The 25,936-nt window shown below is 41.5% G+C and overlaps 1 protein-coding gene across 1 annotated transcript in view; it reads left to right on the top strand.

The window, feature by feature from the left end:
- plcl2 (phospholipase C like 2) overlaps nucleotides 1-25,718 on the top strand; it is a 43,496-nt gene extending 17,778 nt beyond the window's left edge. The window contains exons 3-7 of the mRNA XM_023153406.3: nucleotides 5,923-8,403; nucleotides 9,856-10,059; nucleotides 14,461-14,536; nucleotides 19,934-20,043; nucleotides 21,559-25,718. Coding sequence (XP_023009174.1) covers nucleotides 5,923-8,403; nucleotides 9,856-10,059; nucleotides 14,461-14,536; nucleotides 19,934-20,043; nucleotides 21,559-21,762 — 3,075 coding nt within the window. The 3' untranslated portion in view covers nucleotides 21,763-25,718. The remainder of the gene's footprint in view (nucleotides 1-5,922; nucleotides 8,404-9,855; nucleotides 10,060-14,460; nucleotides 14,537-19,933; nucleotides 20,044-21,558) is intronic.
- Nucleotides 25,719-25,936: the final 218 nt, after the last annotated feature.

Raw genomic sequence — 25,936 nt, 5'->3', positions numbered from 1 at the left:
AAGGTTCACAAAACAATGGTTAGATGACTTTGGTATTTGGGAGAATGTGAGTAGCCCGCACAGTGCCCTGAACCCAACCCAAAATGTGATGTCATAAAAGCCTATGTATGTTTATTTTGTGCAAGTGGCTGTATGTACCAAAACAGTCCTAAACGGTATCCAAATTCACTTTTTGACTCAGCAGCCAAGCAGACTAGTAGATGGAAAAAGTCCATTGGCCAAAAATATTTTTAATACTTTAAAATTATAAATTGCTTTTTGATGTTGCATATTGATTAGCCGCACTACATGTTATGACCTACACAGTATCCTGTGTTGAGATGCACCCACTGGATTGGCTGGTGACTAGAATTGGTGGGTTTTCAGCTGATTGGCCAGGACCAGCTGATGAGTATAACTGACTCTAAAGATCCACTGCCATGTGCCAATGACCCGTCCACATCGCTGTAATCGTAAAAATCAGGATGCACAGCAGCTGCTAATGTGCTAGAGCGGCATCTGTCCTTTACTTGTTTTCACAGCTCTGCCAATCCCTATATAAACTTAGTATGCTCAGAAGTCTTTTCTCTCATTGTGTGGCAGCAGTTTGGTAATGTTAACTGTTCAACATTTATTAAATCCAAGGCTGAGCTGATCTGCTCAGCTCACAGTAGATCTTTCATGCACTGAATCTACAGCAGTCACCCTCCTTTGGATGCTTTGAGCCCTGGTGTAGGGATGTGAGCTTAAACAAAATTTAAATCCATTTATAATTGCAGCATCCAACAACTATGAAGAAGAAGACAATTGAGATAAAACAATTTTCAAATTTAGTTTTTTTTGTAATCATGTGTTGTTTTGCATCTTCTTTTTATCTTTCTTTGACAGCTATGTGCCTTTGCTCTTCGTTAAACCTCAAACACATCCCCCTACAGGATGTGGCAGGTTTAGATCAGCTTTGATTACAAAGAGTAGTAAAAACCAGTTCAGCCCTTCGCACACACTTTGTTTTCGAGAAGCCCGGCAAGGACAAGCAAATAAAAAATGCCAGTTTTCCTTAAAAGTTCAACAAATGCACGATTGTGTCAAACACCCAGCTATGGTGTTAATTAATCTTGATCTCAGAACATGCCAATATAATTGCAAGTAGATATTTTTTCCATAATTGATCAGCCCCATCATATTCCTTGATTTGACTGGCTAGTAATCATGTCTTGGCTGGAGAAGCCATAAAGATGGAATAAAAGATGGAAATAAAATGTGTGTCAGATTGTGACCTAAATAAGTCGAGGGCATAACCAGAGTGCCCGTTAACAGGGTAGAGATTCTTAGCATAGTTCATTATGACTGTTTTGGTTAGCTTCTCACATGCTAGGTGGTGGACACCCTGTCCTGATTTACTCACACTTTGTGGGAGTTAAACATTACCCCTCTTGTATCCTAGGAAGGTCTGTTCTCTAACCCTGACCTTTTTCCTAATCATCTAACTTAAACTCTACTTAGTCTAAGAGATATCATTTGCCAATCTATAACTGTAGCAAATTAATATGTGATAGAAAATAGGTAATTCACTATTTTAAATGAAAAGATATGCTTGGTTGGTGGATTTTAGATTTTCTTCTTCCACTAATCTCCTTGTCTGGTGAGTCAATCTTGGACAATGGCATGGATTATTATTTGCCCCTAAAAGAGTAGATAGTACAGTTATTGCAGGCTGCCATCTTTTGAGCAAACTGACAAAAAAGGCCACAGCTGATCAATCCGCTCCATGTCAGTTAGATTACACAACACAAAACCTCTTAGAGATTAAGAAATGGATGGTTGAAATACCCAACCAAAAAGTTCTTATTTTGAACCACTGCACAGAAAAACAAACAGAAGACAAACACCTGCATAAATGAAAGTTGAATCTGTTAAACTGTATGGGAAAGATACAGCAGGTTGGCCTTTTTAAATACATATTCCTTTTTTATTTCAGCATGGAAAACTCGTGTGAAAAACAAGTTTTAGTCACAAGTTTCATTTATATCCACTCAGGAAATGGCAGAGCTGTTAGATTTATCTTGTGTTACCTCTTTCACACTTCATGTGACCAACAGACTCTTACCATATGGTACATAAAAACAGCTGGGTCTGCACCAGGTCTGAACTCCCCTGGGATTTGACAGCAGTGCAGCTGGAGAACAAAAAGTCCCTATTTGCTAATTTTAATAAAACCGAATTCTCATTACTAGAAGATTGTGGTTGTTTGTTGTTGTATAGTGTATTAGTGAGCTAATATCAGTTTAACTGCAATATAATATCTCATGTTTCTTTTTCTTAGTTAAAATAATTTTTTACGTAATAAAAAATAAAATAAAACATATCTTGTTTTGTTTTTGGTGTTTGTGCACTTTGGTTTACGTTGCGTGCACAAGCAGGAACAAGTCTGTTCCAGTCGTCCAACAAGTTTTTAGCATTGCTCCCAGGTGGTAACAATGAGTTACATCAGGTAGTTTGTCAGGAAGCTCTGCAGCTCTTGTAGTCCCTTAGCGCTGCACAAGTCTTAGCTCAGCTAAAATATGCAAATATTTTTGTATTCAATATTTCTTTCTCTTGCTTTTACTGTTATCTGGTTATCTGGAAGCTGGCAAACAACTGAAACTGAAGAACGCATTTCGAGCTGCCAGGCACGAGAAGATTGTATAGAGGGGCGAGATTAGATGTTGCTATGCAAGCAGAGGACACATGGAAATCTGAAGACGACTACTAACAAAAATGTTAGTAGTTTTTTGGACCTCTGGACTAGACCTCATTTTATGTTTGGACAAAGTCTGCCACGTAACAAATCAGCCACAACTATTTGGGAATGCTTTGTGAAAGGAGGGCGATCTTCAAAAAACAGTTCCTCTTGAATTTCTTATTTATTTATTTGCAAGAAATGGGTAATTTTTCCTCATTGTTTATATTTGTTGCATATCTAAAGCGATATACCCTGATATGGCCATATCTGAGCGAGGCCAATATCAGCTGTCCAGTACATCAGTTTGGCTTTGTGTAAAGGTATATATATAATATACTGTTTTCTTTCTAAGACCCCTAACAGTTGAGACACTGTAGGAATTCTTGTTGACGACTGTGATTTTATAAATTAGCAGTAAATAAGGGCCATGCACCATCACAAAGGGGCACATTTGTGGCTGCTTGTTACATTTGTACTCAGATGAAATTCATTTCATTCACTTAATTTTTGTTACTGTATATTTAAGCCTGTCCTGGCACCGAGCTAAAAGGTGATTTATGCTGCAGTGAGACTGAGGTGATGGTTGTTGTGGAGGATTTAGGTAGAACAGTAGAGCAAAGAGTAATGGGTCCCATGTGATGTCTTCAGTTGCACAGACAGTTCATAACTGCTCGCTGAGCCAGAAAAAAAATGCAGTTTTCCGTCCGTTAGGGAATTCAGACTCCTATGGGATCTTTGAGCAGTTGGACATATGCAGTCTTACTTGGTTCTCTCCCCCACTATCTTGCTGTCGACACACACACACACACACACACACACACACACACACACACACACACACACACACACACACACACACACACACACACACACACACACAGATATCGAACATACACTGAAACCATACATACAGGCTTAGAATTAACTTCTCTTTTCAGGGTGTCTGATGGTAATACCCAGGGTATTATCTTAGCATTGTGAAGCACAAACAAAACGTTTAATATTCTCATTTGCGTTCTACTGTCGTGCCCTAACAATGCAGCACGGGTTTCCTTCTCTCAACAAAATTAATAAAGTAATAAAAGTAAAAAAACGAAACCATCTGTAATAAACATAATGAAATGAGGATCAATGCAGAATATTTCTCAAAACCGGAACCTCCATTGTCCTGCTGTGTATTGTTCTGTTGCAGAGGATTCAAAGAAGGGATGACTAATAGCGTGGCACGGTCATGTATTTTGGATGCTTACCCAAGAAAATAATGTTTCTGTGTTTGCTTACAGTCCTTGTTACCACACAGTGATGTTAAACAGACTGAGCGGGGGTTAGATAAGGTTGATAAGTACTGAATACAGCTTGTACTTACTGGTGCTATAATGTCTTGCTCATGATATATATTTACACCCATACTTTTCTAACATATGGTCCTGTGGAACTTTTCTACTCTAATGAAGTTACAGCCCTTAATTTTTGACCACGGATCCCAAATAAAGGTCCTTTAAATCTGACTAAAAGTCAGCAGGGAAAGAAAGATCACCATCTTTCTTGTAACTGCTAACATTACGGGGAAATTGTAGCTAGCTTGATCTGGTGCTGTGCTTTGACTTGGCAAAGAAACAGATGAACAGAGATAAGTGATGGAGATTAATATGTACCCTATAAAACAAATAAATGTAGCTATAAATAGCCCATCTGATCATGATCATGTTGTCTTTTGAAAACCATGTAAGGCTAAATGAAGCTGCACTTGCAGCTTGCAGTATTGTGGATCACCTGACTGAAAAAAAGACTGTTGCATAACAGTTTTTTTTTGTAAGGAAACATTAAATGGTAAGACAAGGGTGCTTTGGCAATCTATACCTATTGTAGTGCACTGGGTGTGTGCACTACAATAGGTACACACTGGGTGTGTGCAGTATTTTTATCTCCTTATACTGACTGTATTATGGTTACTGCCTACTGATGACTATCCTAAAATCCACCTTTTTGTCCAGATCAGAAGGATTATGTAAGGAATTCCCATTTTAGGTTGGGGCAAGAACTGACCTTAAGCAACAGACTGCAAAATAAGGTCCATCCATGATCATTACAGGGGCACAAGATAAGAGTCAGTGTCTGTTTTTTTTATACTCCAACACACAGATGCTGATGAATCAATTTGGAAAAAAAATTACATTATATAATTGTTTCGGTCTGTGTTTCATCTCAGAAGCGCCTACTGACAGATTTGCTTGATCATTTCTGTTATGTAAGATGTTTGTTACTACGCTTGGTTGTATAGATGGTTTTTATGTTAGAGAAGATTTTGTTTCAGCCTTCCATCCTCATCATTCCAGCTACTTAGACATCTTAATTGTACAAACTAATAAACAATCTCACTGAGAGTGGGCTGTCGGCAGCAGGGAGAACTATCAGGAGTGTCCATTGCTTTTGCTGCATCTTGACCTCTATATACATGATGTAATAATGAGTAGCCAATCCCTTTGTGCCTCTAAAAACAATAGCATTTCACTCATTCAGTCGTTAGATTAAAAGAAAATAAAGGTTGATGTTTCTACTGGAATGTATTGCAACGTAGTCTAGTTACATCATATAGCTGAACAATGCTGCCACAGGATGATTAATAAGGGTGTGGGTTTTTCTAAAATTGTGAAATGACTTCAATAATGTCAAGTGTAAAATGCTGTTGTACTGAAGGGAACTGCTGCGATGGAAAGAGCAGGGTTCACTGAAAATGTCAGACGTGTGACTGCTGTAGATGACTGGATTTGTGTGGGTGATGCTCTCCTAAGGGAGATTCCTTGTTGTATCTGTATAATACACAGCGACAGGTGCCTTAAGTCAACCAACAAGGTTGCTGCTGTTGGACCAAGAAGGAGGACTATCTGGGCAAACAGTATGTCAGAGTGGGCAGCATGCTGGGTGCTGTATTTAGATTTTTCTTGAGTTGGAAAGAAATAAAAAATGTGGAGATTGTGCTACAGGTCTGCTAGAGAGATTGATGACTCTAAAATTAACCTGGGGGAAAAAACAAAATAGTGATCCACACGGAACAGTACTTTTTTAGTATATGATTTAAGTAAGCCTAGACTGGCTTACCCCTTTAAAGTTAAACCTTGATTATAACTGCATACTGTCATATTTTCATTGTTGTTGTTGTTTCCTGTACTTTAAATGAAAAGATTTCTATTGATACACAGTGTTTTTCCTTTTCTCTGCAGGATGGAAAACAGCGGAAGGAAAGAAAGAAGACTGTCTCATTCAGCAGCATGCCCACTGAGAAGAAGATTAGTAGCGCAAGTGATTGCATCAGTGCCATGGTTGATGGGTCTGAGCTCAAAAAAGTGCGATCCAATTCGCGCATTTACCATCGCTACTTTCTCCTTGACGCCGACATGCAGTCTTTGAGATGGGAGCCTTCAAAGAAGGAAGTAGACAAGGCTAAAATCGATGTAAAATCTATCAAAGAGGTTCGGACAGGCAAAAACACAGATACTTTTAGAACTAATGGAACCTATGATCAGATTTCGGAGGACTGTGCTTTCTCTGTCATTTTTGGGGAGAACTATGAGTCCCTAGACTTGGTGGCGAACACTGCAGATGTAGCCAACACGTGGGTCACAGGGCTGAGGTACCTGATATCCTATGGGAAACATACCTTAAATATGATTGAGAGCAGTCAGAACAACATGCGCTCATCGTGGTTAGGTGAGCTTTTTGATGAGGAGGATACTACAAACAGCAAGCAACTTTCTATATGCACTGCTGTACAGTTAGTCAAAAAGTTGAATCCGGGACTCAAAAATGTGAAAATAGAACTGAAATTCAAGGAGCTGCATAAAGTTAAGGACAAATCAGGTTCGGATGTGGCAAAAGAGGAGTTCATTGAAGTCTTTCACGATCTTTGTACCAGACCAGAAATATATTTTCTCTTTGTTCAGTTTTCCAGTAATAAAGAATTTCTTGATACCAAGGACTTAATGATATTTCTGGAGGCAGAACAGGGAATGGCACAAGTCAGCGAAGAGACCAGCTTTGACGTAATTCAGAAATATGAGCCATCGAAAGAGGGCCAGCTCAAAGGTTGGCTGTCTTTGGACGGGTTCTCTAACTATCTTATGTCCTCAGAGTGCCATATATTTGACCCTGAACATAAATCAGTCTGCCAAGACGTGAACCAACCCTTGTCCCACTACTACATCAATGCATCACACAACACCTACCTGATAGAAGATCAGTTCAGAGGCCCCTCTGATGTGACAGGCTATATCCGTGCTCTCAAGATGGGCTGCCGCAGTGTAGAGCTGGATGTGTGGGACGGACCTGATAATGAACCTGTAATTTACACTGGTCACACAATGACCTCACAGATAGTTTTTCGCAGTGTCATTGACGTCATTAACAAATATGCCTTTGTTGCCTCTGAGTTTCCATTGATACTGTGCTTAGAAAACCACTGTTCCTTGAAGCAACAGAGAGTCATGTTCCAGCACCTAAAGAAAATCCTTGGAGACAAGCTCCACCTAGATCCTCCAAAACCTGAGGACTGTTACCTTCCATCTCCTAATGAACTGAAGGGGAAGATCCTACTGAAGGGTAAGAAGTTGGGCACAAATTGCACTGCTTCAGAAGGTGAGGTGACAGATGAGGATGAAGGGGCAGAGATGTCTCAAAGGATGAGCATTGAGACTGCTGAACAACAAACAGTTGCACTCAAGAAATTTCAGCTGTCCAAGGAGCTCTCTGATCTGGTGACTTTGTGCAAGTCTGTGGAGTTCAAAGACTTTCCAACATCTTTCCAAAAACAGAAGCATTGGGAGCTGTGCTCTTTCAATGAAGTCTTTGCCAGTCGCTGTGCCAGTGAATTCCCAGGTGACTTTGTTAACTATAACAAGAAGTTCCTAGCACGGGTTTACCCTAGTCCCATGCGGATTGACTCCAGCAACATGAATCCACAAGATTTCTGGAAGTGTGGCTGTCAGATTGTAGCAATGAACTACCAGACTCCTGGCCTGATGATGGATTTAAACATTGGCTGGTTCCGTCAGAATGGGAACTGTGGTTATGTGCTGCGTCCAGCGATCATGAGGGAGCAGGTTTCATATTTCAGTGCCAACACTAAAGATTCAGTGCCTGGTGTTTCTCCACAGCTCTTGCACATCAAGATTATCAGTGGACAAAACTTTCCAAAACCCAAAGGCTCAGGTGCCAAAGGAGACGTAGTAGATCCCTACGTGTATGTCGAAATACACGGCATTCCCGCCGACTGCGCTGAGCAAAGGACTAAAACGGTCAACCAAAACGGGGACAACCCTCTGTTTGACGAGAGCTTCGAGTTTCAGATAAACCTCCCCGAACTTGCAATGGTGCGCTTTGTGGTGCTGGATGACGACTATATTGGCGATGAGTTTATCGGTCAATACACAATCCCGTTTGAGTGTCTGCAGCCAGGTTTCCGCCATGTTCCGCTGCAGTCTCTGACAGGGGAAGTGCTGCCACATACCTTATTGTTTGTTCATGTGGCAATAACCAATCGAAGAGGAGGCGGCAAACCTCACAAAAGGGGGCTGTCTGTACGAAAAGGCAAGAGGAGTAGAGAGTATGCAAGCATGAGGGTGCTATTGATCAAAGCTCTGGATGATGTCTTCAAAACAGCCATTCAGCCACTGAGAGAGGCAACAGACCTCAGAGAAAACATGCAGGTAAGGCATGAAGTATTGATTTTTTTTTCCCCACCCTTTTTTTGTGTGATTAACTAGAGTGGGTCTGAATTAACAGTGTCATCCAAGATATATTTTGTACTGCATGGATATGCATGGAAAGTTTATGTCTGAACACATCTGAACAGTAGACTGAACACAATCTATTAATTATAACTAGATTTAATACAAGACATCTAAAGTAATTTAAAACAGCGGTCCCCAACCTTTATTGCGCCACGGACCGGTTTATGCCCGACAATATTTTCACGGACCGGCCTTTAAGGTGTCGCGGATAAATACAACAAAATAAAACTAGTACCGGTACCGAAAAAAAGAAGATTTATTCATAACACAGGTGAAAAGACCCAGGAAAACCGAGTTAACGATAAAAACGAAAACAAAATAACGCTGAAAACCGATAAAAACCCTGAAAACCATACATTTCACACCTGAGCCTCAACTCTCGCGGCCCGGTACCAAATTACTCACGGACCGGTACCGGTCCGAGGCCCGGGGGTTGGGGACCGTTGATTTAAAAGACTTCATCTTTGGAAAGGAAACACAAAAACCACCACCCTGGACTGAATTAGATTTGACCAAGTCCTTATGTGTGTCAAGGAATGGAGAGAAACGAGCAAACATAATGGTGAGATCCATGTTTTAACGATCCATGTTATAGAAGTTATTCATAACTTCTATTGTGTAAACTGGACCACATTTTTTAATGGTACCAGTGATGGAAAAACAATATAAAGCTGTTTGTTTTAACTGCTTAGCTTTAACCCACAGTGTTTAATGGACTCCAGTCCAGACAGACTTACTGTGATCCCTCTTTTCAGAAAAAGAGGCATTTATGTCATTGTTCAAGCTTTCAAAGAAATGCAAAGGGCTGCATAGGAAATACACTGCTCGAGTGTCTCTGCACTGTGGATGGTCTCAGGTTGTGTTTCTTCAGGCGTTGTATTAGGTTTTATTTTGGTAGCGTTGTTTATATTGCGGTCGTTGTGTGATAACAAGCCACTGGCCTTGTGATTATAACACATCTTGGCCCTCCTGCCAGTTTTTCCCTCTGCTTGTTTATGTAGGATTTAAATTTGGCCTTTCACAGAAAGGTTAGGGTGTTTGTGTCTCTGTGTGTGTCTGTGTGTCTTTGTGAACCTGGTGTCAGTCCAAAAGGATTGAGTGTTTATGAGTGGCTTATAAGAGCCAAAATGAAAGTTCCCACAGGTAATGAATGAGCTTCCAGGCGTTTCCTTTGAGAAAGTGCTGTTCTGTGCGGTTGTGGGGCAGATGAAGGGCATATTTTCGAAAGCTGGAATATTAGGTTCCTTTCCTTTTAGACTTTTTGTAATGCTTATGCCATTTGATGCATGTTTTGCTTGGCATGCCAGTGTAAACCAGCATAAGTTCATGCAAGCCAGACTGTAATTACGCTTTCTCCATTCTCTGCAGAATGCCATAGCGTCCTTTAAAGAGCTGTGCGGCCTTTCAGCGGTGGCTAACCTGAAGCAGTGCATCTTGGCCCTTTCCCCTCGACTGACTGGGCCTGACAATAACCCCCTTCTGGTGTTCAACCTCAATGAGCAGTACCCCAACTTAGAGCCTCAAGGCCTGCTACCAGAGGTCCTAAAGAAAGTCGTTACCACATATGACATGGTGAGAAGTTTTTTGCATGATTCATTTACTTTATTTACACAGTAGTAACTCTAGTGAATATCAAAAATGACAGTAAATAAAAAGAGGAGAGAGGCATTCAATTCCATGACCTGAAATAATGTCTAGAAACAAAGTAGCAGATATAATTTAATCTCTTGTCGTCTGGATCTAAGTGTGTTCTGTCTTTGTTGTCCAAACTCGTGGTTCTTTTGCAGTGCATAGAAAAGAAAACTTAATTTGTATTTGGCAGCAACCCATTCCACTCATGCATGCTTTTGCCATCAACAGGAAGGGATGATCTAACAAGGCAAACCAACGCCAATCAGATCAATACCTGGGCTTACTGACCTAATGGGGACACACAGAGATGGTTAGGTAACAGGGCTGAAGTTCTGTTAAGTAATAAAATCAATGTTTACAAGTTATGCAACATGCCATTGAGGCTATTCCCAGCTACACCATTAACCTTAAAACACGATGTTCTCTGACACTGATTCTTGGCACAACATGAACAAGGAGGCAAAAGCACAGCAACAAGAGAAACAATTTTGTCTCTGATTTGAAAACTTAATAAACACATAGATTAGGTATGAACATTCAAGAAAAGAAAGTCCAAAATCTTTTTTTAAACCAGGCTGTAAATATGATTTTTACTGCTGGAAAGATGGACGTGTTAATACAACACTGGCTTACCTACTAGTCCCATGTGGCCATTAGAGAAACTACAGTTCTTGGCTCTTTTGTCTTTAGGTTCAACTCTGGATTCAAAGAATACACCTGTGCATTTGCATTATTTGTTATCCAAATGATACATTATGCATTAAACTAAAAAAATGGAAATGGCAAAAGCTTCATACCTTGCAACTCAAGGACGAACATAGGAAAAGGACTCTGATGCAGACCGATTAAGGTGACCCCTCTGCTCTATTCAGACATGAGAACGGAAAGCTAGGTAATTGGCCCTGATGGAAGGAGCGCCAGGAAAATTGAGTTGGAGAGGAAGAAAGAAGAAAATGACGGGTGTTTGGGGACTAAAATCAAATAAATTAAGATCAAGGGCTTAAGTGGTGTGAAGCTGCAGGCCTTGATCATCAGCAGAGTGCCAGAAGTGATGGCAAGCAGAAAGGTGTGGCGGCAAAAGATGAGCTGACAAGTGCATACGCGTAAGAAAAAGAGGGAGTGCAACCTTAAAATAATGTTAAATAATGTATGGATAAGTACAATTAGAAATTCTGGTAGTGTGTCAAAATCCACCGCAGGGAGTAGCCAGGCTTTCAGCTCCTGATTGGCAAAAATAGAATGTGGGTCTCAATGCTGCCCATTTGTGTGCTAAGAGAAAAAGCTGGAGAGACTCGGTAGTATGCCAGCTCGAGCTCTTAGGTAATATGGTCCGATTTCTGTTTGTACTCACAACAGATTAACTAAGGGCACAGAGTGTGGATGGAGAAAATACAAAGTCTTTGAAACACTGAACCGAGGGGACTTCAAAACCCATATGTTAGGCTTTTATTGGGGAATAAACTTTGTTCTAGAATGGTTCTGCTAAGATGTCTGTTATCTGCAGTTCAACCGCATACATCAAACAAGACTCATTAACACAATATTTTTAATAACATTAAAGTTGTTGTTCACAATATATATTCTCTTTTTAGTTTTAGTTTGCAGAAATGTATCATTGAACTAACGTCACCTTGAAAATAAAAGACCATTTGTGTCTTTGTTAATGTGGGTGGTAATAATAATAACAACAACGGCCATAACATTTAGAGGATGCAGTTTAGTGTGCAAATAGGGAGCAGTCCACCCACTTACCTTACTAGAATATGCCTTTAAAGACGCTTGATTTGCTGTGTCTGCCACCAAGACAGTAATTTCTTTACCCATCAGGAAAGTAATCACAGTGTGTGAGGCAGCTCTAAGTGCCGCAACTGCAGCTGCAGAGTGAGACAAACAGCCACAGTCACTTAGTCATGACTGCCTGTAGAAGAACATGGTGAGTCACCATATGGGTTTGTGCAACGGTGTCTGTCCCCCATACTGAGCACAGTATCAGGCAATGACTCTGCATAGTCATGCTTCGGGGGGAAAAAGGCTGCACGTTCATATTTATCTTCAGAAAACGTCTGCTGTGTTCTCACTTATTTTCTTAGAGTGCGTTAGAAAGAATAGCAGCTCAGGCCGTGACAAGTCTGTCGACATGCTCATAAAGGATAAGGCTGGCATTATTTCATATTTTCCTTATTAACACATCTGAAAAGACCAAAACGGTAGGAACAAACAAAGCTCTCTAATTTCATGGATTATACACCCTCGATTCCTTTCCTTGTATCCTTCCCGTGCATCTTAGTCCCTCCTACCAGAGATGCGAGGAGAGAATAATCGAGGCAACGGGGATTCAACAAAATGAGACATCCTCGCCTCTCAGCCATCAAAGCTGGCACAGCAGCAACATAAATTTTGTTGTAGTCCAGCTACTGCTGTATTTTATTGATTCAGATATGTGATCACATGATGCAATTCACACCATGGTGCAATGTGACAAGGTAGGCTATCATGCAGGCGATTAACCAAATTGCAAATAACTGAAACAGCATGCGAGTGCAAAGATCTAGTTGTTTGTGGTGTCGTCGTGTCACCTGTGTTTGTATAGGTCAGCTGCGTGCCACGCCTTTTACATTCTGATGGTAAAATCGCTTCTGTGCATCCTCGAGTATTACTCCTCTCTCCTCTGTCCTTGAGAAGTATGTTAGAAATGAAGGCATCCTTCAATGTGGTGTCCAGTGATGGATTTTGGAGTCACAGGCAGGAGGACAGAGAAGATTGCGAGGCACCAAATAGAGAAATGAGAAAAGCCTAATGTGCTTCTGGAAGGAAGATATATGGTAGTAAAATGTACCATAGTTTTGATTTTGTTTAAAGAGACAGCTTTATTAAATACAAACCAGACCTGTCGCACTTTTTCAAATTCTCCCTACGTATCTTTTGTAACTCGGCAACAAAGTTCAGTTGCGGATAGAAATTTTGATGCCTGCTAAGTAACGTATGGTCGGCGTATGCTGAACATGACACGCGAAGCAGACACAAACAGAATACGTAATATTGCATTGCAGGATGATGATGAGATGAAGATAATATACATGAAAATCCAAAGAACTGTTAATCATCAGTGTATGTGTGATAATATTCGTGCAAAGTTTTGTTCAGATTAAGCACCAGTTAAGGACGAGGTGGGACTGCGTCATTACAGTAAGACTGTCAGAGCAGTGAAGTACAGCCTCTGTTGGATTAAGTACTATATATTTTCCCCTCTATCGCTCTCTATACGGGCCTCCCTGATTTCCCTCTTCTCTGGGATCTGGCTGGCAGGCTCCAAAGATTGATGTTGGGGCCACAGTGATGCTTGTTTTTGGCTTTGTCTCTCCGATCTCTGCAATAAAACATTATTCATCATTCCTTAATTTCCATCTTGGCAGCTGAGCCGGGCCGCCTGGCTTCGCAGCACAACCTCTATATGCTTAAGTCACACCGGGAGTGAACAAGTCAATTACGACCGTGCCGCACCAGTAACCTACAGGCACTTAATTGAAATCAAAAGTGCAGTAACATTAGGGTATAAATAGCATCCCCATCAGATGAAAAAAATGAAGCTATTACTAAAATAATTGTGGCAAAAGATCCAGATGGTCTTCCAGGCACCCTGTTTACTCCATGCTTATTTACCCCCGTCTCTGACAGCCTACATATGCACCATTAACCTCCTGAAACAACATGCTGCTGCCGTCTTCCTTGTGTTAAAAAAATGTTTTCGTTATTTCTTTATTTTTTTTGTTTACTGTTAGGAAGAAGCAGCGCTGGCATTTAATATGTAAATGGATTGCCACAAGAGTTTCAACAGTCTGCAGGTCAGCAGAGTTTGTGCACTCAATTAGAGGTGCGCATAAGACCAGAGGAGCTAAACTTAGCATCTGTCGCAGCTGCAGCTTCACAGAGAACACAGTAATGGTGTTGCTGCTTGAGAATGACTGACATGTTTTTAATTGAAATGACCTTAATTATCAGCACTTCCTTTGAAAAAAATACTTTCCAACCAAAGTCAGATTTGCACATATATATTTTTCTCATTTAAAACAGGACACTGGTGGTGTTTCAGGGAAGAAAAGTAACTTTTAATAAACAACCTAATTGCTTGTGTCTCCTACCCTCTAATTTTGGCTTTCAAAAATGCAATTTAGCAGCCTGGCCCACTCACATCCCCTGTAATAACAACTTGTTTTCTAAGCACTCCCTGGATAGAAACTGCCTGCTAGCAGACAGACTGCTTCCTGCTTTGTTGTGGGATGCTAGTTTTGCTGATGTGGAAACTAAAGGCAAATGTGAGCAAATATGTTTGTGTGCTTTCAGGTAATCCAGACCAGCAAGACGCTGCTAGAGAGCTCAGAGGGGGTGTACGAGAGAATCCTACAAACCCAAAAAGCAGGTAAGATACAGTCACACAGGAGAGGAGGAAAACCCTTAAAAGGCAGAATTTCCTGACACCACTAATCAGCATCTGAGTGTTTGCCTGTGGCCGCATGTCTCCTCTGAAGCCACAGAGGTGACGTGGGATCAGTCAATATGAATTAATTAGAATTTTCTTATTTGCATAAGTGGAATTACCATTTGATTCAGGTTCATTAATGTGATCCAGTCACTGTTTCTCTTTGAAAAGCTGCCATTCAAATAGAGGTGTTTAATTCACACCTGTAAGAGCCTCTGTCCTGTATTCTAATTACATGGTTCGAGACTGAGTGACGAGTGAAATGGGGGAAGACTGTGTGAAGTTAATAGATGGCAATCTATCCACACACACGCCATTCAGTACCAGTTAGAGCTCCATGCCTTTATGGAGCCTTGGCCTGCCAGCCGATTGTAACATTTCGACTTTGTGTCAATAAGGGAAAAGCAAATCCATTCAAGTTTGGTCATCCTCATAGCTCACTGGATTTAAGATGCAGCACACAGATGGGCTCTGGAGGCACCGTTTCTTCTTGAGTCTGTGTTAATGATTGAAGAGGACTGCCTTTTATTTTAGGGCCGTTCTTGTTTCATGAAGCAGCTACAGCAGTGAACCAAAAATATGGGTAAAACCTCTTAATTTTGAAGCTAATGTGATTCATATTGTAGCACTTTCTCGCAATGAATCCTGTCTAAGTAGTCTAGAGGGCTAATTTAACATTGAGCAAGCCTGCTGGAAACGCTTAGTGAGAATGGAAGGGCGCAGAGATGGACCATCATTACCACAGCTCAGCTTTATTGGCTTTCAGATGGGTGACTTATAAAATATTCATTGTCTATTGTCTTGCTGCATCAGAGAGGATGACGACTGTGCCTTTTTAAGCAATGTGAATCAAAGGCATTTTGGTGTTTTTCGTTTCAACCACCTTCCAGACCTTAACAATTACCAGCCAGTGGCTTTGGGCTAAAGATGTACTTGAACTTACTGACATCAGAAAGATCCCCCAAAGCCTTTGAATTTTTATTTAGAGCATTTTCTGTTTGGCTCCAAATTGGACTGTAGCATGCACAATTCAGAACAGCTTCTGTCCTAAATGCATGACCTGTTTGTGTCCCTCAGCCATAATAACACCCTGTGATCTGTACGGCCTTCATTGTACACATCAAAAGGCGTCCTTTTTTTCCCCTCTTTTTTGGCTTTTCTTTGTCTGCAGTTTGCAAATTTAGACTATGACGTTACTGTTACCGGCTTACCACAGTGAGATTACATGTGCCAGCTGTTGTGTTGCTTATCTTCCATGTAAAGTAGTTAAAAAGATAAAAGCCTGAAAAAGATGCCTGCCAGGCATTATTAGATCATTTTTACCTCACAAAATTGCATTTCATTATCAGTTCTGTTGTGTTCCGGGGCAGATGCTTGATCTTGATTTGTTACTGATTTAGAGGAGATTTAAAAAGTGGCTATTATCATATAATTGAATATGCTAGTATGCCTGCGCAGGTTACCAAACTGAGTTTTGAATTAACCACATTTTAGTGGTAAAGAACAGCGCATCACTCTTGTTGAGCTCTCACCTCTTTAGTGCAGCCTGGCTCATAGCAGATAACTAGCTATTATGATCCAGTTAAATTGTAAAGTGTTGTAGGCAGACACAGACTGAGTGTGGCATGTGAACAGTTCACTAGTCGATTAAATGTTATACGCTACAGTCAGTTAAACTCTTTAATTAAAGCTGGCACACCTCCACCTCCAGAATACCTTTAAAAAAAAAAAAAAAAGGACCCTCAGAGTTGTTTGAGGGTGGAAAACTGTCTACAGTGGTCGACTGTAAACATGTTTTGGAGATTTTTTACGTGGGACTGTACAGATCAAAGATGCTTTTGTTTCCTTGCATTTTACAAATTTAGAGCATGACAAGAATTGACTGCTTTTCAAAGCCAGCCTCAAGTGGCCACTAGGGGAACTGGAGGTATTGGCGCTGTTTTGGCTTCAGAAGTTGCTCCTCGGTCCGACCTGACAAATGCAGCCAATGCGAGCGTTTCCTGGTTCAGCTGCGTTGAACTGCATGGCCTGTGTGGAATACATTTCGACCAATAGAAACGCAGAACGACATGAAACAGCATATATTACACGTGAAAACCATGAGCTGCCTCAAAAATGTAGGCAGGGTGCAGCGGCCAACCTCCTGTATGGAAGGACATATTAGGACACTTTAAATGAAACCATAGTCCAACAAACGAGTAAGACGGGAGTAAAAATGTAAGAAGACAAGCATTTTTTTTATTTTATTTCAAAAGCTTCCAGAGAAGCATGATGGGGACTTAAATCTCAAAGCATATTTATATATGATTATCCAAAATCAACTGGAGAAAATTAAACAACCAACAATTGCAAACTAGGACACAACAGATGGCAAACTGATGAACTTGAACATTGATTTATTTTCCATCCCAAACTGACATAATTCTATCCCAGCGGTGCATGCAGCATGGTTTTGTGCGTCTGTTGAGTAGAAACTGGGTCAGTATAAACCCAATTCCCCCTTTACAGAAAGCAGAATGTTTCAGCAGGAGCAGCTATTAAAGCTGTGAATAATCCATCACATCAGCTCAGACGAAGGAGGAGAGAGAGAGAAAAAAATGGACGTAGGTGGTGTCGGCGAACTCAGTCAGGTGTTTGCAGCTCAAACAGGGATGTCACCTCTCTCACCCGATACTCACTTAGGTTCCAATTAACATTTGGGGGAGCTGGATGGCCAAAGCTGCTGCAGACTAACATGATCAGCACAGAAGATGTTCTTTTAAATGCCAAGTTCAAAATTACAGTATTCAGTGCAAAGTGGAGCCACTGTGACATTTGGCAGAATACAAAGCAAAGAGCCAAAGTTTATTTTACAAGATAACATGACAGATTCTCAAAAATCAAATTGTGTAAAACAATCTTGTCCCTTTAAGCTTTCTTTAATCCGTTTGTAGAGCAGTGGATATTTTAAGGATATAATAACCATTACTTTGATTCTTTTCATTTTCTGGCTAATTATCTGCTTGTCAGCTTTTCTACTTTAAGATGTAGATTTCTGAACATTTATACATAGAGTCAACAGTTTATCATCACTCCAGTTATACATACAGACACACGACTGTATACAAGTACAGTTGTGTGAGTTCTTAGCCAAAAGGCTTAATTTCAGCAATATTAAACAAACAGAAAAAAGTGCAATTGACCAAGAAGCTGTTGTATTGTTGCAGCATCTCTGGGGACTGGCCCATTGTGGTAAAGAATGAGTTGAGATTTACTGATCAATATACACTTTATCCTCACCCGTGGCCACGAGCTGGGAGTAGTGTACTCTGAAAGGGGTATGGGCACAGACACAGGCCGAAGAGCTCAGTGAGGGGGGGCTCAGAGCAGAGCCACTGCTCCTCCACACTGAAAGATGTAGTTCACGCCTCCCGGACACCACCTATGCAATGCGTTTCTGGCACGTCCTACCTAGAGCACTCCAGGACATCCTGGAGGCTCTGTGTCTCTTGGCAGGCTTGGGAACGTCTCAGTGTCCTGTGAAAGTGCTGTTGGATATAGTGGGAAGAGGGAGGTCAGGTGTCTCTGCTTAGACTGCTGCCCCTGTGACCCAGACCTGGATAATTGCTTAATCTGGATTTGTACTCCATGTCTGATAAAATTAGGTTTTAGTGGCATGTGTGGTATAAGTAGATATGATCCTGTCTTGCTGAAAGAATTATGAATTTAACCTATTGAAAAATTCAGGTCATGCTGCAATCCTTCACATTACGCCTCAGCCTTCTCGAAGCGGGCTTTACTGTACAGTTGCAGTCTTGCAGCATTACCTCAGAGATTAGAGTCTCAAATGCTTTGCTAAGAACGAGCTTTCCCCTTTCTTGCCTGCCAGACTCCATAAAACGTTGCTAGGCAACCTTCAGTGTAAGTTAAGTGTGTGTGTGCACCTTCTTCAGCACCGTCATGGTTCATGTGCGCAGCAGCAGCAGCTCTGTAGTTACAGTAGTGACCTGGAATTAAACAGATGTCATTTCACATTCGATTATAGCAAAAATGGTGGGGAAAATACAAAAAAACAACTTGGGAGCGGTGACGTGACATCTGCTACAAATATGATAAATGTGTCACAACTGACTGAGTCCCGTCAGCTTCCTGAGGTTGTATTCATGCCAGAAGTCTGGTGACAGACGCAAATCCTCAGTTGAGTGGCTCCAAAACAGCCCAGCACCACACACCTATAATGGAGATTTCACACAAATGGGGTTGGGGGGGGGGGGTTGTTGTCTCTCGCTCTCTCTCTCTCTCTCGTGCACACCATGTTTCCATGGCAACAGCACTGACAGGAACTACGACTGGCTCAAGCTGTTATCAGAGATTCAAGCGGAAATGTATGTGGAGTTTCCAGTGCAGAGATGTTACGCAGTCATGGAGTCTCTGCTCTGTCTGCCTTTGGTTTATGGTTCTCAGGCTGAAGTTTCCTGTTGCTGCCCTGCAAAGCAAAGTCAACTTTAAACATGTCCTTAGTCGGACTCAGTCATGCAGAGGAAGGAGGGGGAAAAATAGGAGAGGAGGGAAGAGGTGGGAAAGCTCCTCAGGAGACAAATCCCTCCTCTGTTGGAGGCCGTGATGCTAATCCACAGTGAAAGAGCGTCGTGTCCGTCTCCCACTCTCTCTGTTTCTGGGTCTCTTTTATCCCGCCTCACTGTTTCCTTCTCCTCATCTGTACTCCTGTCCCTTAGCATCCCTGTATTAGGAGGGTTTACCCAGGATTTGCACACTAGTCACTGCATGATATAGATTTCCCATTGATGATGCTGAAGAGAGGCATAAAACAGTCCCTCGCTGACAGGGACATCCCAGTGAAAATCTATGTATAAACACTGTGTGGATTCTAATAAAACAAAGCAGTCCCAAGAAAAGTCGGATACATTTTCCTTCCGCGGTCAATGAAAAGCTGAAAAACAGAGCACATTTTCCATCACGTCTGCTTTCCACACGACTTAATATTTTCATGGAGTTTGTGCTACAGGACAATCTCACCTGCTTTCCAGACCTGGTATGTATGTAACTGTGGCCACTGCGATCCATTATCACCTCGTATGCGTGCAGTGAGGAGACAGTAATGCTCTCCCACCTCCGGAGAGTCTCTGTACTTCCGCAGACTGAAGTTTTCTGCTGCTGGAGAAATGTGAATGTCGACAGTACATGCCAGGGTCTTTGCTTGCATGCGTTTCCTCACAGTGACAACAAGCCTAGCAAGCCTCGCATATCCCAGACTCCACTCTCGCAGCAGCTGTTCTTCTTTCCTAAACAAACACCGCACTGACTCGACACTCATTCTCGTCTGTTTCTCTCTCGCAGCTATGGAATTTCACGAGAACCTCCACGACCTGGCTGTGAAGGAAGGCTTGAAAGGCAGAAAGCTGCACAAGGCTGTGGAGAGCTTCACGTGGAACATCACCATTCTGAAGGTGAGATTTTCAGTCACATCACTTATAAGTCAAGCCAGTTTTATTAATGGAGGCCAATGCCACCACGTTGCTTAGAGGAGCTTTGCATAATAACCTTTATTTATCATACAATGGGCCCTGCTCGCTTCATCCTCTCACTTCGCTGTAAGCTACATTTCTTCTGATCCTTTTTGACATCATGACATTAGTTGGGGAAAAAAAAAAGTGCCTTTCAGCAAGTGTTTAGAGGAGTCTTGAGATTTTCAGGACACAGGGATTGCTTGTATACGCTCAGCTTACTTAACCTTTATCCTGCTACAATGGCATGTAGACTGTATACAAACGAAACAAAGGAAAGGAATAAATAGATACACTACAGTGAGCTGCATGATTTATGGCTAAAAGCACCGAGTGTGTTCCCTGCCACAGCACCAGGAGCAGAGCTGATCACTGTTAATCAATAAGGTGTTACAGTGCAGATCAAGTTTTGATCATAGTCAGCCTGACAAGTTGAACTAAAGTGCACGTTGATGACTGCATCAGCTACTCTGACATTTAAGGGAAGTGACGACAGAGAAACGCTGCTGGGAGGAAATCTGATTGTTGGTCAGGAAAATGATCTAGTCGGCCGTAAATGCTGCTTTAACAGTGACGTGTTCCACAATGATAAAGGCTCTCACGTATAAAAGAAACCTCATGTAACTTGTGTTTTAACCAACTTAAAATGAACTATTTAAGCCTGCTGTGGACTTTCAGTGTTAGAACTGCACAGATGTTCAGGTAATGTTGAAGCAGTGAATACATGTTTAAGAAAAATAAAGTTACAGGTAGAACTAGGTGTGAAAAACATTTCAAATTTCATTAAAAACTCAACTGTATGTTGTGCTTATAAAACCAACTGCAGTGAAATTAAAGTATACAGGAGACGTGTTCAGCTCTGCGACCTGTTCAGGGTCTGACTCTCGCCCAATGACAGCTGGGATAAGCTCCACCCTCTCTGTGACCTTGAATTAGACAAGCGTTTAAAAAGATGGACGGATGGATGATTCGTTACGTTTGTCACTACACAGCAGAGGCACGAGGACACTTTGTGGGACGTTAGTGAAACTGGAATGTTTATGGACTGTGAGTCAGTGACCTTCACAAAGCATTTGTAATAAACTTTTCGGAGCCAATAACATCTTAAATCTGACACTGACACAACTCTACAACACATTAATCTAAACACAGAGGTAAGAGCGATCAGCTCTGCAGCTTCCTCCCTGAGCCTGGTTCAACTAGAGGTCTTTAACCCCACTGTTCCCAAGTGCTGTTCATAGAGAATAGAAAATATATGCTAATAATATACCATCAAATATTTGGGGTGCTCTTTGATATTGTATGGTTTTCTTTATTTTACAGTGTAACACCCCTTGAGATGTTTGTGTAGTGAATTAGCGTTGCACAAATTAAACTGAAAGAAGTTTTACAAGCTACAGTTTTTCCTGACACCCAATTTGCTGCTGTCTGACTCTGTGATCTGTGTTTACCTCTCAGGGCCAGGCGGATCTACTGAAGCATGCCCGAAGCGAAGTCCAGGAGAACCTCAAGCAGATCCACTATGCCGCGCTCACCTGTAAACTGACTAAAGGTAGCGCGGTGAGCGGTTCCTTCGGCTCTGAGTCCAAGAGCAGATGCAGCCTTGAGGCCATCCCGGAGAAGGCCATCGCGGAGGAGGAGCTGACGGACGAGGACAACTAGACGCGCAGACCTGACGCCCACCTTCAGACCTCCACTCTGTTCTTGCCTCCTGAGCTCAAAACCCAAAGCTTTGCTCCTTCACCAGTCTGTGTCTTTACCCAGACATCACTGCTCCGTGCACGCTAGTGTTTCTTCACATTCCATCACAAACATTCCTGCATCCCAAGCGCAGCTTTAACCTCTCTAACTTCTGCCATCAGTAAAACGCTGCTTTTCCAGGCACGAGCTCAGTTCACCACACGGCTTCACTGCAAGTTAATTCAAGTCTAGATAACTGGCAAATTACTAATGGAGCATTTGCTGCACATGTGCCACCAAACCTTCCCAGTCATCAAGCTCAGATCTCTACATCCTCCACGCCACTGCACAAGTTTGCTGCCATTCGTCTAACCCCAACTCTTCTCCTGACTGAACCAGGAGAGATGAGTGAACTACCAGCCACCAGACTGTTTAAGACATTCAGCTGTTTGGAGACAGTGCACTTCTACTCAGCAGAACAGGTGTTAAGAAAAGATATGAAGGAAAAAAAGCCGCGGATTGTTGTAAGAGATTTCCTAAAGCACAATTTTCTGGATTTACTGTATGAATGTAACGGGACAGGAGGAACAACAAGCCGACGGGAGAAGTCAATAAATGGTAGACGAACACATGTGAATGGGAGTAAAGAGCTGTTTACAATACTGAACTTGTCCATGTTTTTGTCTGCCAAAACAGTATACTGTGTGTATATATGGAGTTTTCTGTTACCTTTTTTTCTGCAGAGTGCATCATTTTATTATTGTACACTTGGAAATACAAGATTTATTTTATAAAAGATATATGAATATGTCTGTGGAAATACAAAGTTTTATTTGTCTGTGGACATCTGGTAACGAGGTTTATCACGAGGAAAAGTGACCCGAGTTTTCCCGGTGGAGTGCGCCAACACGTCGAGACAGAAGGACGAATAAGAGAATGTATTCATACAGTTTCTTTGGTGCAAACAACAACAAAGTCTCAAAATTCAGAACCAGCAACTGCACGGAAGAAACCGGTGACTGGACGTTAATGCACTCAACAGCTCGCAGTTTTAATCACATTAGCGTTTCATTGGGGAATATATGGGGCTTTTATTTTTGGAGCATGCTCCTCCCACACGAGAGTGCTGAAACCTGTAATAAATATTAAAAAGATTAGATTTCTTCCAAGAAAAAAAAAAGAAAAAAAGCCAAACCAATTCCACAGATATTCAAAATAAACCAAATGAGAAATCTGTTCTGGCTGTGGAAAAAAAAGAAAACTCATCAGTCTGTTTTCTTGTAATTACTTGGTTTTGCTGAGCAGAATCATTGAATAGATCCTACAGGGACTCATCTCAAGGTTTCAAACACTGCCGCTCTCTAAGACACAGCTGAAGACACGCGTACAAGTTGACCTTTGGCCTCAGTGTCTTGGTGCAAAGGTCACAGCGATATTAAATGGACACAGTAGTACTCTTCAAAATTACAAATAGGTAATTTTGAAAAAGGTTTTGAAAACAACACCAAATAAAAATAATTAACAAAAGAACTGAATTAAATAGAACAAATTATTGACCCCCCAAAAAAGTGCTGGATGAGCCTTCATCTTATTGCATCTACCATTTTTAACAGACTGAAACAACCACAAGTCAAAACCAGTGTTCAACAAACAGTGATAATCATCAACCATTACACAGTCCATAACAGCCGTCTTCATGACAATCACTGTGTTAAGTAATGAAATCTATACGGACAAAGGTGACCTACATGCTTGAAATCACTAACCTCATGTGTTGGGAGCTTGTGAGACAGGACCTCACATTGTAGACTGGGTGCAGCCCCGTGACTTTGTCGCTGGTTAGTAAAATCCTGTTATGAAGCCGAGCGCTTTCCCCATTTGTTTAAGACAACCCAAAGCTAGCGATTGATCCCATCGTCATTAGAAGCGTTTACGTTATTAAGAAAGCGAAGAAGTCTGGGGTATTTTACCAGAGATTCCCCTACCATCAGAGGTTTTTTGTACCCAGAGTCATTGCTCCCCTGCTGGCCATGAAAGAACACAAGTTTAAAGCACATTAGCTTCGCCAAATCCATCTTTTATACTTTCCATGTTTGAGATGCTGAGATAAACTCAAGTGCCTGGGAGGTCTGGGTAGGAGAGAGTTATGTTTAGCCAAGGTGCAGGGAAGCCATTGTGAGTACACGTTAAGTCACAAGTTTTAGTTGCGTTCATTCAATACTAAATACTGACTGGCTATATTTAGAAAGCCCTGCACACTGAAAATGTAACTTGTGCATTTATTTGTAACACCATGTCCTCCACAAACCTTTAGTTGAAACCTGTCTTGCTATTGCAGTACTGCGGTGCACCATGGCAGAGGTGCCACAGGACTCCTTGTGTGTCTGAGACGTTAGCAGCTTTGATAAGAATGGCAGTATTTGACACCACGGGTATGAGAACATGCTGCACTCACTTTGTATGGGAAGAAACAAAAGGCTATGGATTCAGTTTACGCCACAAAGATGTTTCCCTGAAATGCCTCATTTTGCAGTTACCACAGCTCCACTTATCCACTTTTAAGTTCTCACCTGACGAAAAACTGTATCATACAGCTCAAGCAGATTCTGTCTGTGATTAACAGCACTTTGACAACCCTTTGTAAGAATATAAACTCAGGGCTGAAGAGATGGTAGAGAAGGACACCGACTTCAAAGTAATAAAAGCTTCATATCCATTCCTGGTGACAGAGCAGCAATCGATCCACAGTTACCCTTTGATTAAACTGTGCCTCGCTACTGCTAACTAAAAGCAAGTGCAAGCAGGGACTGAGAAAAGGGCATTGTCTTTGAACATGACTTTACTGTGACGTTGCTCCATTGACACGCCGGCTTGCCTTTCATTTGTCCCTCCAATATTATCTCTATTTATAATCTCACAATAGTAAAGTAGATATTTTTAATTACTGGACAAAGGCGGCCTGAAATAATAAGTATATATAAAATAATTAACCCTAGAAAATTATGTAAAATGCACTTGACATTTCAGAGCCTTTAAAAGGAGGCCGGTTATGCTTGTCTTTTATGTATACACATTAAAAATAGTGGATGTTCATATTTAACATGGCCAGTTTCAAATATGGAGATCAGCCTTTGTGTGAGTGACCTCTGTGGGCCTCCTGTTATCCAACTGTGAGAGCGGATATCCCTAACGTGGTCACCTGAGGCGCACAGAAGCCTCACCCACCTATTTAAATGATTTGTTCATGAGGGGCAGCCAATGAAGAGAATCTGGTTGAGGTCAGACAGATGAGGGACAGTGCTGAGGATTATTCTGAAAGCTACTCTACACGAGTCCAACAATAATCTATTGGACCACAGAAGGTCTCGTTTTGAAAATTTTCAAAACAAGTATCTGATTTGTTGCCTTATGGGGAGAGCTTAATGATCTGAGGAGAGTACAAATTAAGTCAGTGCGACTTTGACGCTGGTGTTGCGATTTAGGAAGAGATAAAGCTGAAACCTTAAAAAGTTTAACTGTGTGACTCTGCTCACCAGCTGCCCGTCTTTTACACTCAACAAACATGACTTGGGTTGTGGCACGATTTTTCTTTTAAAACAGGGTGGTAGCCCTTTTCAAACAAGCTGAACATCAATATCTTTGTCCACAGAATAAAAATGATTTAACTGCTAGCTGTCAGTGTAGCCAAACACATCCATAAATGTCTGCATCCTTTTTCAAATTCTTCCTTGTTGCTCATGATAATGTGCGGTTTTTTTTTTTCTTTTAAATGCTGTCCACACCTCCTGCAGATCATAAACCCACAACAAGACGTCAGTGCTGTGCCAGTTGGCGTATTTACAGTTGTTGTTGAGAGCATTTCAGCTGTATTTCAAGTCTCTTTACCTGTCAAATAAAAAAGAAAAAAAAATGAACTCAATAAACATTGTTGGATAGATCATGTGTTTGTGTTTGACTTTACTCGATACTTTTTAACCTGGGGGCAGAGATGGCTTCCTCGTTCTTAGGCAGTGTTTACTTACTTCCCGTCATCTGCTCTCTCGCTGCACAGTGATCAGCTCGCCCGCCTCCCTGCAGCAACCGTCCTCCACTCTTCTTCAGGCTGCACCGTGTCAGACTGACCTTCCCACTCCAGTCAGCCCTGCTTCTGCCTATT

The sequence above is a fragment of the Maylandia zebra genome, linkage group LG11, assembly GCF_041146795.1.
Source record: "Maylandia zebra isolate NMK-2024a linkage group LG11, Mzebra_GT3a, whole genome shotgun sequence".
In the NCBI taxonomy this organism is placed as follows: domain Eukaryota; kingdom Metazoa; phylum Chordata; class Actinopteri; order Cichliformes; family Cichlidae; genus Maylandia; species Maylandia zebra.
This window is presented reverse-complemented; position numbering and strand designations above follow the sequence as displayed.